The sequence below is a fragment of the Poromitra crassiceps genome, assembly GCF_964638095.1.
Source record: "Poromitra crassiceps genome assembly, chromosome: 15".
Lineage (NCBI taxonomy): Eukaryota > Metazoa > Chordata > Actinopteri > Beryciformes > Melamphaidae > Poromitra > Poromitra crassiceps.
Window position 1 is genome coordinate 2,462,618 of NC_139634.1, and position 14,881 is coordinate 2,477,498.

The 14,881-nt window shown below is 42.0% G+C and overlaps 1 protein-coding gene across 1 annotated transcript in view; it reads left to right on the forward strand.

Moving 5' to 3' along the window:
• Positions 1–5,136: 5,136 nt before the first annotated feature.
• Positions 5,137–14,881, forward strand: part of fbxo38 (F-box protein 38) — a gene marked incomplete at its 5' end in the record, with an annotated part of 165,926 nt that continues 156,181 nt past the window's right edge. The window contains one exon of the mRNA XM_083652523.1: positions 5,137–5,270. Within this exon, the coding sequence (XP_083508649.1) occupies positions 5,137–5,270 (134 nt within the window). The remainder of the gene's footprint in view (positions 5,271–14,881) is intronic.

Here is a 14,881-nt window from a genome sequence, read left to right on the forward strand (position 1 = left end):
TGCTCACATTTGCACACATACATTCACTCCACTTGTCTTATACAAAGGACCACAATGGAAACAAGCTCTAGGGCTTTATTGTGTTTCTATCCCTTTGATCAATATTCCTTGTATTGTCCTGCGCAATCCTATGTTATTGCATCAATAAAGACATCAATCAATCAAAAAAAAGTTTGTTAAATCCCACCAACTGGCCTCTCATGATTGAAACGTAGGCCTAACCTACAGTATGGGCCTGTAACCTTGCTTGCAAGATGGATAACCTTGCGAGATCAAAAGAGATTCTCTCGACGTATCCATCTTGTCATGCACAGGCAGTTAAGATGATTGGTCGAACCATGCCGGCCCGACCAATCAGCGGCAGCCGTAGGCGGGCTCAGGCTCGTCTGGGCAAGTAGTGGGTACATGGTCTTTGTAGTTCTTTTCACTCGTCAACATGGCTGCCGCCGCGGAAGTGACAGGCAGTCTGAATGAAATTGAATGTAACGTTCCCAATTCTATGTATTAAATTCTAAAAAACGACCCTCAACATTTGGGAAGGCTAAGCCAGACAACTAGTTCGTTATAATCTAACTAAATGCTTCGAAGGTGACTTTACGACCGTGAGGACTCAATCAATGAATACCATGGAGATCAAGCACAGGCACCTTCGGCGATCTGATTGGTTCAAGTTAACACCCACCAGCGGTGATAGACAGATGGGTCATCCAATCACCTGCCAAGTAGCTTGGAAAAAGTGCCCGCCTCCGTCAGCGGGTCTGATTACTGCATTCCCAGATCGACTGGTTTAGTGAAACTATGTGGAGCTATACCGTTCATCTGGCAGCGTCAGGTTAATGGGCCTGCATTTCGTTGTATTTTTTTATTTTTTATTTTTTTATTTTTAAATGAGGGGCGGCTTTAGCTCAGGAGGTAGAGCGGGTCGGCCAATGACGCAAGGGTTGGCGGTTTGATCCCCGCTCCCTCCCAGCTGCTGTCGTTGTGTCCTTGGGCAAGACACTTAACCCTCCTTGCTCCCAATGGTGTGTAGGCACCCTGCGGTGTATGAATGGGTGAATGTAGACTACCTACTGATTGTAAAGCGCTTTGGATAAAAGCGCTATATATATGCAGGCCATTTACCATTTACCATTTAATGATCTCTCCTGTGTCAATAAAGTCTGTATTTCCCTGTGCACTTCCCCACCTCAAGTTATTGGAAATGTTTCGAACAGGGATGGGCAACTGCATCCCTGTTCTAATTGCGATGGAATTGCAAAAAAAAAAAAAAATACAGTGCACCTGAACATGCAAGATACCAGCTGAATAAGTGTCCAAATGTTCATGTCATTCTGAGCAATACTCCACTTCTGTTATAACATTTCAGTCTGGAATACGGAATATCTTTCAATAATCTTTATGACTAAAAGGCTAAAAGTAATCTCATGTGTAAGAAATGACTGTTCTACATTGAAATAAAAATTTAAATAATTAACTCGTTGGTTTTGGATTTATTGAGCTTCAAGAGTGCATTTTTGTTGTTGTGTGACCCTCAACACAGGCTTTGAGAATCCCGGCCCACTTACTGATACTTATGCTTAAATTAACTCACTCGAATATTCTGGTTTATTTCAAGAAAAACATTTTGGCTAGTGGAAATTCTGGTAACTTTAAAATCTAGCAGCCATATTGGCAGGTGGTCAAAAAAGTTAATTTCAAGCCCCTCAGGGAGAGCAGGTGGTGACATAGGAGTGAGGAAAAGGTTCATATATTGGTGGTTAAGACTGAATAATGACATCACAACAGTTGATTTAAAATGAGTTATTAGGTACCTAGCCCTCAGCAAAATCTGGCCCTCTGGTAGCGAGGACATTTTTTTGTGGCCCTCTCTATCATCAAAGTTCTCCCGAGGTTAGCTGAGAGTGTGATGTCATAGAGGAGGTCTTCCTGAGTGCGTGCATATATTGTTTGTGCTGCCACTTTCGACACGTGTTGACACATCTGTCGATATGTTTGGCAAGCTGCCACTTTGAACACACACCTGTCCAGTGTCTAATTTGTAAAGGCTATGCATTCCAGTGAACAGCATTTATCCATTTAGATACTGAGAAGAATGTTTTCAATGTTATTAAAACAGTTATTGTTATACAGAAACATAATGTGTATTGTATAGCTTCGTTTAAATGCTAGGTTTATTGTTGTAATGTGCAAACTAACACTTTTTCAGTGTTACATACATTACGTTGCTTTTACTTTGAAGGCAACCGGAAGTCTTACTGTTGCTAGCTCCCTCACTAGACAGGAAGTCGTATTGCTCACAGGCGTGTGTAGAACATTTCTGTCTGACGTCACACCCTGTGGACTGCTGCTAAACAAACCGCATCATCCACATCTCACATCTCTTTGTTTCAACTCTTTGTTGAAAGGAGCAGTTTGGGCAGAAAGAGAGCGGTAGGTTAGTATGTTTATGCAGCAACAACAACATGTCTGATGCTCGTCAATAAACTGGTTCAGTGTGCCTGCATGCTAAACGGGATAGGGGGGTTAGCTTAGCATGCTGTAACGTAACGTTGGTTCGGGTTGAAGAGGAGGCTAACGTCATTTAGGTGTTTACTTGTGCCTTTATAAGCTAGCTAACGTTATGTGAAAGACGGGTACACTTTTTGACAAGGTTGTACTATTTAGGGAATGTGGCAGGATAGCATGCGTGTTTACCTACCGGCCCAGTAACTGTAACTTGCTTGAAAACCGATTGCTAACATTAGCTGGAGAGATCAGTTCGCTAATAGCGTTAGCTGGAGATTGTAACGTTATTTTCTTGGTTAACGTTCTTCATATTCGTGTGTTTGCTTTTCGCTTACTAACTTGATTTGTTATAATATTGGCCATTTATTGTCTTCTGTGGGTTCATACGTACCAAGTATTAACCTTCTATCGCTGTAAAAGCAATGCTACTTAAGTAATACTAACGCTACTCCAGTAAAGCCACGAAACCTTACGTTTTTTTCAAAGCTTTATTCAACAAAAAGCACGTACAAATTACGTCAGGTACAGACAACACAGCACCACACAGGAGAGCTGAAAACATAAATGATTATATAGGTAGCTATATAAAAAAACGAAATGAATGAAAAATAAAATACAGTAATTCAATGCAATGAGAGATGGCTACAAAGAAGGCAAATACAAAATGTTACAATAAATAAGGAAGCACAGACCTTAGACTAGATTCTAGTCTAAAGTCTGTCCTTAGGGGTGGGCAATTCTTTCCCCCAGAACGCCATTCTGACTTATCAGAGCTGTAGTCGAGTCCACCTTCGTCGAGTCCAAGTCCAGATCGAGTCATTGGTGAATCGAGTCAGAGTCGAGACCAAGACCAGGGGGGAGTTGAGGGGATCGAGACCGAGTCAAGACCGCCACCATGTATCTGTGCCTTCTAGTAAAGATTTGTATTCGTTTTTGCAATAAGTTGTTAACATCAGAAACCGGGGAATAATAGTGGATGTATAGCGATCATCTGTCTGATGACTGATATCTGGCACGACCAGCAGCTCTATTCATAGTAAGTGAATCCTACTGCATTATAGCGAACATTCCTGAGTCCTGAAAAGTGACTTTTCATTTCATTGAAATGTCAAAAGTGACATTTCATTTTGCAGTCAGTTTGGCGGCCTGTGTGTTTTTCCTGGACATTTTCTGACTGTAACGTTAGTAACGTGAGGTCCCGCTCAGCCCCACTGCTATGTGCTTTGAGTTGCCGACCTGCACCAGCCTTATCACACTCGCTGACGGGGGCATCTTCTGATTGTAACGTTACGTAAATTGAATTAATCCAAGACCAATTCAAGTCCGAGTGATATTCACTCCAGAGACCGATTCAATTCCGAGTCACAGCACTCCCGAGACAGAGTCGAGTCCGAGTCATTTTCACCTGAATCTCCCATTTTTAACCCTTTCTCCTGCTGTTATTGGTCATTTCTCCTGTTAATCTCCTGATATAATAGTGATACAAATCCAATGGCTGTAGCAGATGAGATTTATTAACATAATTCTGCCTTTTATTGAGTTTTCAGGGTTGTTTTCTTTTCTTTTGAGGACTTTGGGGGCCGGATTGAGAGGGTCCAGGGTAGGGATGCCACGGTATGGACATTTCCCCACCGGGTAATAAACACGTGACAACACCGGTGTTACCGGTGACACCGTAAAAAAAACAAAAAACTTTCAACTTAGAAAAGGTCACGTCTACCCAGACAATTAAAACATCACATTAATTTAATGGTTCTTGATTATACAGAGGTAGGCCTATGTAAAATGTATTACCAGACGCCACTCTTCAATTCGGATGATTTCGTGAAATGATAGAAGGCCAGGGGCCAGTTAATAAACAATCAATATACATTTGTCTGTAGCGGATTGTAGGTTTTTGGGGTGTCAGCCGGAGTTTAGTCTGACAATGTTGTGCACACCGGATAGTTAGTTAGGTTAAGTACATACATAAGTGCCTGGGTAGCGAGCAGACGGCGGTAATTGACAATTTAGCAGCTAAATCATAGATTATTGAAAGATATTCCATATTCCAGACTGAAATGCTGTAACAGAAGTGGAGTATTGGCCAGAATGACATGAACATTTGGACACTTATTCAGCGGGTATCTTGCATGTTGCGTTCAGGTGCACTGTAAAAAAAAAAAAAAAAAAATCCAATCGAATCGAATCGAAAAGCAATTCCATCGCGGGCCACACAGGGGGCGCCCGTGGGCTGCATGTGGCCCGCGGCCCGCCAGTTGAGTATCACTGCTGTAGGTGGTCCCACATGCTGTTTTGTTGTGATAACGTGTTCTAAACACAACTTGTCACCGTGCGATCATAACGTTGCTGCGTTCGTGAAACGCATGTGTGTTTGACTCCTATCAGCTGAGCTACAAGTCGCTGTAGACTGATGTCACCTTGCTGTCTTATTTTCATCCATTTTCGCTTTGTCTTAGCGTTAACTCTTTCTTTCTGTCTCTTTAGTGTTGTGCTCAGAATCAAGGTTGATGTGTGAGTGATCGAGCCCCCGGCCGCACCGTGTGCAGGAGGAGGGAGGACGTGTGTTCGTGCCCCCTGCCGCACCGTACGCAGGACGTGTGTAGAAGCTTGACTCTCGACTTGGAAGCCATGGGTCCGAGGAGAAAGGCCACTAAACTCCAGCCTGTAGGGGGCAGCAGTGGGGGGGAGCTGGTCTTGAGGCACAACGAACCCAAAGACTACATCAACGAACTTTCACATGAAGTCCTCTGTCACATATTCAGGTAGTCTACAGCTATTCACAACCACCATGCTCTATTCTATTCTATTCTATTCTATTCTATTCTATTTTTTCTTTTTCTTGTTTTTCTCCCCTATTCTCTCCCCAATTGTACTTGTTCAATTCCCCCTGCTGTCCCGGTTGTTGCTTCCTCCAATATATTATATTCAGTTGAGTTCAGGGATGCAAACTAGGGAGGGGCACAATTAATTGATGATTGATAATTGATCATTAAGAATTTTGTAGATAAATTAATTAATTGATCGTTAATTTTCCCGATTATGGACCTTTCTTCAAATGCCCATCCCTAATGCAAACATGTCGCATTTCGGCACAATCCCCTTTTTTCATGTCAATTTGGGTGAATTCTGTGATTCATCCAGATCCGAAGAGATGTTTTCGATGGGGGTTGGGTGTAATGGGTGACAGGCTAATCTAGTACTAGCCAGTCAGAAGAAAATAGGGGGGGTCTTGCGAAATGAAATCCAACTCTCATTGGGATCTATAATTCTATCGCTCACGGAGATGTCCATACAACGCTGTGATCTACTGCAAAAGAAATGGAAATTATTATTATTATTGATACTTATTACTAGGCCTAATGATACTGTAAGTTCATACAGGGTATTCACGGGGTCTTGAAAAGTCTTGAAAGTTGGGAATTCAATTTAGGGAAAATCAAGACCCTTGAAAAGTCTTAGGTGGATTTCAAATTCAAGACCCTTTAAATGTGTTATTTGTTCGATGTGAATAGATGTGTTTTCATAACGTTCATTTACGCCGAGTTAAAAATAATTTGCGTGCTTTTAAAATAAATAATGTAACGTTACATGCATGTGACAGTGTGTCCATGTGGGTGTGTCGCGGGCGTCCCCCCTCCTCTCCTTCACTCAGTGCACTTGCTTCAACACAACAAACATGGCTGCTGTGAGCGCATGCGGTCTTGCCAGGTCTAGAGAGCGAAATATGTTATTTTGCTTACGTTATGTTGCTGACAGGGATGGACACTACATAGCCTGTCTGTAAACAATGTTTAAAAGTGCGGAGGCGAACTGGCAAAGGGAGCTGACCAAACGCAGACAAACATCGCAACTTCAAAGAGCAACAGGTAGCAAATGTGATCGATAACATAATTACACTCCCTCAAATAAGTCGTCAAACGATTTTTATTTTGTGACAGCAAACATTTTTCACACAGTTTGACGAGGACATGTGCTCAGTACGAGCGACCCTCTGCCAAGTAACGTTATTGAGTCATGACGCTGTTTATTTAATAGGGTGATCTGGTTGTAAAAATAAAACAATAGGGTGATCTGGTTGTAAAAATAAAACATTTATATCAGAAAGACGTTGAAAGCAGTGATTGATAATCAATGAAATCTAATCTTTTTCTGCAAATTGCATCATTTGGAGGTTGATTCTGGCACTCAATATTACGGGTGGGCAATATATCGATTTTATATCAATATTGTGATATGAGACTGTGTATGGCAAGGGTGTCCAAACCTTTTTGAATGGGGGCCAGATTTGATCATGTGAAAATACCTGGGGGTAGCTCTCAGAGTGCACCAGATTGATCCTCAGGGAAACACTGTTGTGTGCATGTGTGAGTGAGTGAGTGAGCGAGCATGTTATTGTTATAAATATACTTTATATATATTTTTAAGTTTAAATAAACCTTGCCTTTGGGTTAGTGACTCAATTTATTCTCTTGAGCTTGATTCCTTCCCGGCCTATCTGAATTCTGTTGTATTGATACATAGAAGTTATGGCAAACTAACATACCGGTAGTTTAGTTTTGCAGTCTCAAGCTCAAAATGTATAGTAAGTGTTAGTTAAAGGTGTGTCGCTGATGTAATCGGTCACAGCTCGAAGTGGCGATGGGGTCTTGAAATTCATTGGAAGGGTCTTGAAAAAGTCTTGAATTTAACCTCAGGATTGCTGCATATACCCTGATATACAACTGGCTAATATACATTAATACACCCTAGACCGGCTGACTATTCTCACTGTAATCAAGCTAAAATGAATCGATGCAGCTCCAATTGCTATTATTTTGCTTTCTTGGCTTTCTTTTGCGTGTGTTTGTGTGAGAGAGAGAATTATACTGCGTCATGTAACGTTATTGGAAATAACCATGCCTAGCCTTCACTGCTAATTGTCAGCTGATTATATTGAGCTAACGTTAGCCGCTAACGTCAGGTGAGTTGGGAGTTCTATTTATCCTCACAAAAAGCTGCATCAAGTAGCCGTCGCATTGATCAAGTATTTGAGAATATAGAATTCTGGCTTGCCTCTGGCCAGTGACACTTAGGAAAGACTAGGTGACAACCAAGTATAGTTTGGTGACGAGCTGGAGAGACAGTTGACGGCCGGAGAGACGGCAACCGGTACGGGATGGGATTAGCACCCCATCTTGGCTCTCTCGTGAGGGAGAAATCCATAAACGCTACGGATTAGCCTCCTGAAAATCTGCGCAAAGATCGGCGCGGCCTGGGGTCCTCCAGGCTAGAGCGAGGTGCTCGACGCAGGTAAATGACGTGCAGCGCACAGGCCCTCTTGAGGCATCCTTGAGGCATCCTCTCAGCCTCTGGATTGCCTTTGCCACGGGAGGGTCTGGTGAGACGAAGGAGGAGCACGGCCGGGAGTAATCCCACAGAGCCTAGATCCTCCATGCACCGAAGGGCCAATACTGCGGCGTAGCACTAGCTCTATTGCAGCGGATTGGGCGCTCTCACTTACCCCTCCCGCGGGCAACGTTGCAGACAGAGTAGTAAGGCTGATCCGTGAGCGGCTTCTGGGACGCGAGTCGGGGTCTTAATTGGCCTCGGCTGGGTCTACTGGGCGAGGGTGTATGATGTTGACAGACCCGAAACACCTAACGACCCCAGATAACATCACTGATGACGCGTCCCAGCGCATGCGGCAGTAGTGTATTTGAGAATATAGTAGCCAGCCTTACAACTAGCCTTAATTTTGATTAGCTGTCATAGATTTACGTTAATTTAACGTTAGTTACCTTGTCTTGGGTCCACTCCATTTAATGATGTCTTCTGCTCTGGTAGGTAGACGAGTACGGATACACTTCATGGAGTTTTCCTTCTTTTTCAGCTTGAAAAGATCCCAAACCTTAGACAGTTTCTTCACTATTTTATCTTTCTTTCTCCACTTAAAGTGTGTTGTGCCACACCAATAAGCGTCCGTGCGAAACAGTCTAAATGACGTGTTGATTCAAATAATTTTTGCCTCGATCATTATTTGTAATCGAATTACTCGAGTTACTCGAGGAATCGTTTCAGCCCTAGTGCGATGGTGAAGTGTGCCATACCCCCATCCCCCCTGTATCTCTCTATTTTATCACCTCATACATGTGTTTGCATCCCTGTTTATTCTATTTTATTCTATTCTTGATACTCTATTTTTGCTCCTGGCATTCTGTGAGGCTACCTTCACTCTGCAGCTTTTCCCCTCACATGCCACAGATGCGATGTTTTCTAAATCGTGTGAACAGCCATAAGTGCCATTGAGTCACATTTTCTCAATCTCGATCTGAACTACATCGATATTTGGTATAAAATGTCAATCCCAAGGAATGTGACCTAAATGGCACTTGTATTCAGGGTTCATACTAGGGATGGGCATCGAATTTTGAATTTTAGAATAATCGTTTATTGATTTTTTTTTTTTTTTTTTTTTGGTGAGTGAAATGTTGCATTGATTCTAAGTATAGTCGAATCGCTTGGTTTGAGCAAGTAAAACAATTTTTATAAGCAACCTCTCCCTCTTCATGGGATTTCATCCGCCATTCATTTTTCCATAAACCTTGCTTAAAATGCTTATAAAAATTGTTTTACTTGCTCAAACCAAGCGATTCAACTATACTTAGAATCAGGGGAGACAATGCAACATTTCACTCACAATTTTTTTTTTTTTTTTACATTTTTTTTTTCTTTCCGAATTTCGATTAAAAGTCGACTTTGGCCAGCGAATTTCGAATAGTGTTTTTGCTAGAAATGCCCATCCCTAGTTCATACAAGGTCCTTGAAGTGCTTGGACTTTGAGAAAAATAAGCAAGTACTGGAATGCCTTGAAAATAGCATTTCTTTTTACCAGGTCCTTAAAAAGTCATTGAAATTCAAATGAACCACATAACACTGTCTCATATTTTGACTAAAGTTTTGTTCATCAAGTGATTATAACTAAATTGCTCAGAATCATATTGCATGCAGTAATGGTGCATCAACTCTGATGTTACACAATGGTGAACAGCACACCTGCAGCTGTTGTAGAATTTGTCACAACCTTTGGCTATAATAACTTCACACAAGGCCCAAACAACAACAACAATAATCGCTAAATGCAATGTCAAAATAAAGGATGCTGGATTGACCACATCAAACTTTATCAGGCACCTGACAGGTCAGCCTATCATGGTAATGTGAAAATTAACTCATTGAGTGCCAGCCACTTTTGGAAAACGGATGCTCCCAGTGCCAGCCCTTTCAGAGCGTTTTCAGTGATTTCTCGAGGCCCACAGAATATTGTGTGATATTACTATGTAAATACCGAACATGCCCAAAGAACGATGAGACTCTCTTCTATCATCAGCAAAAAAAAGTTTATTGATATCATTTTCCGTTCTTTAGTTATCAGCCGGAGAAGATAGGTTGATTTCAGCAAAAACAGACGTTTCAAATTAGAAGCAGAGATAATGAGCCTTTTGTGAAATGAAGCATTTCAAGCACATCACTGACTCTGAAGTTAATATTTTCTGATGTAGTGACACCTCAAAAATAATTTCCTTCAATAAAAGAGCGAAAACAAAGGAATTTTGATGGCAAAATAATATTTTTTAGCTGCAACCAGCAGCGCTGGCCTTCTTGCTGGTCTTGATTTACTGCTGGTGGGCATCAGATATTCTAGCTTGTGTTTTGCCAATCTGTCCATCGAGCCTGCTGTCTGGGTCGGTACGTGTTGTATGGTGCCCTGCGTGCCCCACCCCCCTCAACTGCAAACGTGGGAGTGTCTCTGGTGGCTCTCTGCTGCACGTTTGCTCTGCACGTTTCAAAGTGCGCTACACCCAGCTCTATTTTCACATCGTTCCGCCGTTTTTGTTCGCCGGCTCCCAGCGCTTCCAACTGAGAATGATTTGGCTTTTCAGAAAGACACTGGTGTCGTGCTCCTTTTCTGGCAACTAATCATGTGGATGGGCTATCGCAGCGGAGACGGAGGGGCTCAATTGTGGCAGCAGATTGGCTGCTGTTCACAAGCACAGCTAACGTTACAGCATTTCCGTTTCCCCACACGGCTTCTTCTACTCTTTTTTCTCATCTTTCTCTAATCCGGAGAGCACTGTCGCCACCTAATGGGTCCGTAAAATAGCTTCTACACCAGGGGTGGGCAATTATTTTTCATGGGGGGCCACATGAGAAACCCAGATTGTTGCCGGGGGACGAACAAATATTGTCATGCCGTAACCCATGGATGGGTAACTTTGATGATAGAGAGGGCCACAAAAAATGTCCTCGCTACCAGGTTTTGCTGAGGGCCGAACGGCACCAGCGTGAAACATTTGGTGCATTTGAAGCCACGTTTAGAGGAATAACTCATTTTAAATTAACAGTTGTGATGTCATTATTCAGTGTTAACCACCAATATTTCATCCTTTTCTCACTCACTCCTATGTCACCACCTGCTCTCAGGGCTTGAAATTAACTTTTTTGACCACCTGCCAATATGGCTGCTAGATTTTAAAGTTACCAGCCAATTAGAATTTCCACTAGCCAAAATGTTTTTCTTGAAATAAATCAGAATATGAGTGTGTTAATTTAAGCATAAGTATCAGTAAGTGGCCCGGGATTCTCAAAGCCTGTGTTGAGGGTCACACGAAACAAAAATGCAGTCTTGAAGCAAAATAAATCCAAAACCAATGAGTTAATTATTTAAATTTCTAATTCAATGTAGTAGCCTTTTAGTCATAAAGATTATTGAAAGATATTCCATATTCCAGACTGAAATGCTATAACAGAAGTGGAGTATTGGCCAGAATGACATGAACATTTGGACACTTATTCAGCGGGTATCTTGCATGTTGCGTTCAGGTGCACTGTGTAAATTTTTTTTTTTTTTTTTTTCAATTCCAGGCGCCACACAGGTGGCGCCCGCGGGCCGTAGTTTGCCCATGTATGTTCTACACCTTCAAAATCCCCCATACTTTTAGAGGAGATGCATCAGGCTTTGATCCACGTCCCACCGTCAAAAAACGCATTTGCCGTCTTTAGACGTCATTGGCACTCTATGTTACTATTTGAATTGACGTCGTTCGACGTCATTGGCACTCAATGAGTTAACATTAGCTCGTACGGACGGTTAGCACTTAGCAAACATGTTAGCAGATGTTAAAACACTCATTACATTACAACCATCAAATATTTGAGACCTGAATGGATTTCCCAAAAAATACTTGTGCATCTCTGATAATCACTGTATTTTAATTGTACTGATATTGGCCATATTTATTGGCCATAGTTTTGACCTGGATGTGGACACAGACCCCCCCAGTGACCAGTCTTGCTTCTTTTGCTACATTTACCTGGCCCTGGTGAATGGATATATGATAATATGAATCGCAGTTGTCATCACTCTTCATGTGGGTCTGGACCCAAGCCCATCACTGGCGTTTATTCAGGACAGATACTGTCCGGGACACCCGATTGGCTGGTCAATGTAAGCGGCGGGACCTATCTAACGTTACCGATGACTAGGGCTGGCGGATCAGCCCCCACGGTTCGGAACGTCAATGGTCCGCGGACCCCCCCTCCCTCCCCTTCGTTTCATTTAACATTTAATGTTAGTGTATGAGAACGCCTGCAGCGCAGCCAGACACAGACAGGCAGGCAGGCATCATCATGGCAAGCACAAGTGAGCTTCCTCATCCCTTGTCGCCGCTGTAAAGTCTCTCTGAAGGCTGTGGCTAGTGGCTACTAAAGACAGCATCACAACAAACTTATTTCAACACCTCTGAAAAAGCACAGGAATGCGAGCAGCGTGTTGCGGGCTGCACAAGATAATGAGAGCCACAACACACACACGCGCACACGTTTCACGAACACATTATCACCGGTGAAATGTTGCCTTGGACACATAACAACAAAACAACACGTGGGGCCACCGAGTAGCTTAACGTAGCATCAACATTATGTTTCCAGACTCACCCGGTCTGGTCTGTACTGTGACTACGTTAGCAAGCAACAGCCAGGAAGTTAGGCGCAGTGCCACCTAAAACAGGAAGTTGGGTTGTTCTGCCTTCAGAGTAAAAGCATAAATTGTGTCATGAGAAAAAATATTTTTTGAGCTGTGCAGGGCAACAAATGGTTAGAGAAGTATAATAGTATTAAAAAATCAAATCGAAAATCAAATTTTGAGAGAAAAAATCTGATATAGGCTATTTTTGTTTTTTTGCTGATCCGAAAAATCTGTGATCCGTGGCTCAAAATCCGTCACGCGATCCGATCCGTGGGTTTTCTGATCCGTGCCAGCCCTACCGATGACGCATTACAGAGTGCCGCAACAACACACCTGTATGTTAAATAGCTAGCTCAAATCACAATTGGTCAGTGTTGCCACTATAACCTTACATCATTCATCTGAGACAGTTGTCATAGTTTTACAAACGCATACGAAATTTCGGACTGTGTGTAAACTCCGCCTGATATTCAGACTGAAGATCGTTACTGTAACTCATAAACTCATTTCCCCTTCTACTCAAGAAGACTGGTCTGGAGCCAGACTATAAACTCCTTGTCCATTTTGATGTTCTGTTGTACCTGTTTTCTTTTGGAAAAGTAAATGCATGATAGCTGTGGGATATAGGCTATTGGATTTTATTAAAATTTTTATTCATTGTATTTGCACAAAAAAGCTCTGTCCAGTAACCTGGAACACTTTTATTATGTCTCCGCCGGCGATAGCCAGGCAGGAGGCATTATGGATCCGGATTGTACGTCCGTACGTATGTACGTACCGGTACGTCCGTACGATGTTTGTTAACGTGATATCTGAGGAACGCCTTGACGGAATTTCATAAAATTTGCCTCAAACATCGACTTAGACTCAAGGATGATCTGATTAGATTTTGGTGGTCAAAGGTCAAGGTCACTGTGACCTCTCAAACGCCATTTTCAAGCTTGTTAACGCAATATCTAGTCAAGTCAAGTCAAGTCAAATTTTATTTATATAGCACCTTTCATACACAAGGCAATTCAAGGTGCTTTACAAAAAAATTATCGAAAAAACAAGCAGCAAAGCAATGCACATATAAAAAACATAAAAAACACAGCCGACAGTTTTAGTTAAAATATATACTCAAATTAACAAACATGAAACATTATTTCTGTTTTAAATAAGTTACAAGGCATTCTTCAGTATTATTATTACATGTACAGTCCATTTGTTGGAAATGTACAGGAATCTTTTTTTAAAATTACAGGCCGAGAGAGGCAGTAGTTTAGTAGCAGTTAAAAGCAAGAGTAAACATAAAGGTCTTTAGCTTGGATTTAAAAATAGGCAGAGTAGGGGCAGATCTAATGTGTTCAGGGAGTTTGTTCCAGTTATGAGAGGCATAGTGGGAGAACGCGGCTTCACCATGTTTTGATTTGGTCCTCGGGACAATTAGTAGACCAGTGCCTGAAGATCTCAGGGATCTGGATGGTTCATAGTGTAGAAGCATTTCAGAGATGTAGTGTGGGCCTGACCCGTTGAGAGATTTGTAAACTATTAGCAGAATTTTAAAGTCTATTCTAAGATTTACTGGCAGCCAATGCAGGGATTTGAGAACTGGTGTAATGTGTTCAGCTTTCTTGGTTCTTGTTAGAACTCTAGCAGCCGCATTCTGAATGAGCTGTAGTTGTTTAATAGCTTTTTTGGGAAGACCATTGAAAAGACTGTTGCAGTAGTCTAGCCTGCTAGAAATGAAAGCATGAATTAGTTTTTCAAGATCTTGTTTGGACATATAGCCTCTAATCCTTGCTATATTTTTTAGATGATAGAAGGCAGATTTTCTTATAAGCTTGATGTGGGAGTTGAAATTTAGATCAGAGTCAATAATAATGCCAAGATTTTTTACCTGGTCCTTTGGCTTCAAAGATAGGGATTCGAGGTGAGCAGTAACTTTGAGCCTATCTTCTTTTTTGCCGAAGACAATTATCTCTGTTTTGTCTTTATTAAGTTGGAGAAAATTCTGGCACATCCAATCATTAATTTGCGCAAGGCACTGACACAGTGTCTCTATGGGGGCATAGTCATCCGATGAGAGGGCTATGTAGAGTTGGGTGTCATCTGCATAGCTATGATAAGCTATTTTGTTTTTTTGCATAATTAGGCCCAGAGAGAGCATATAAAGGTTAAACAGGACAGGACCTAAAATTGATCCTTGGGGTACCCCACATGTCATTTTGGTTTGGTCAGATGTGTAGTTGCCAATGGAGACAAAGTAGTTCCTGTCTTGCAGATAAGATCTGAACCACTCTAGGACCGTGCCGGAAAGCCCGACCCAGTTTTCCAGTCTGTCCAATAGAATTTCGTGGTCAACCGTATCAAAGGCAGCGCTGAGGTCTA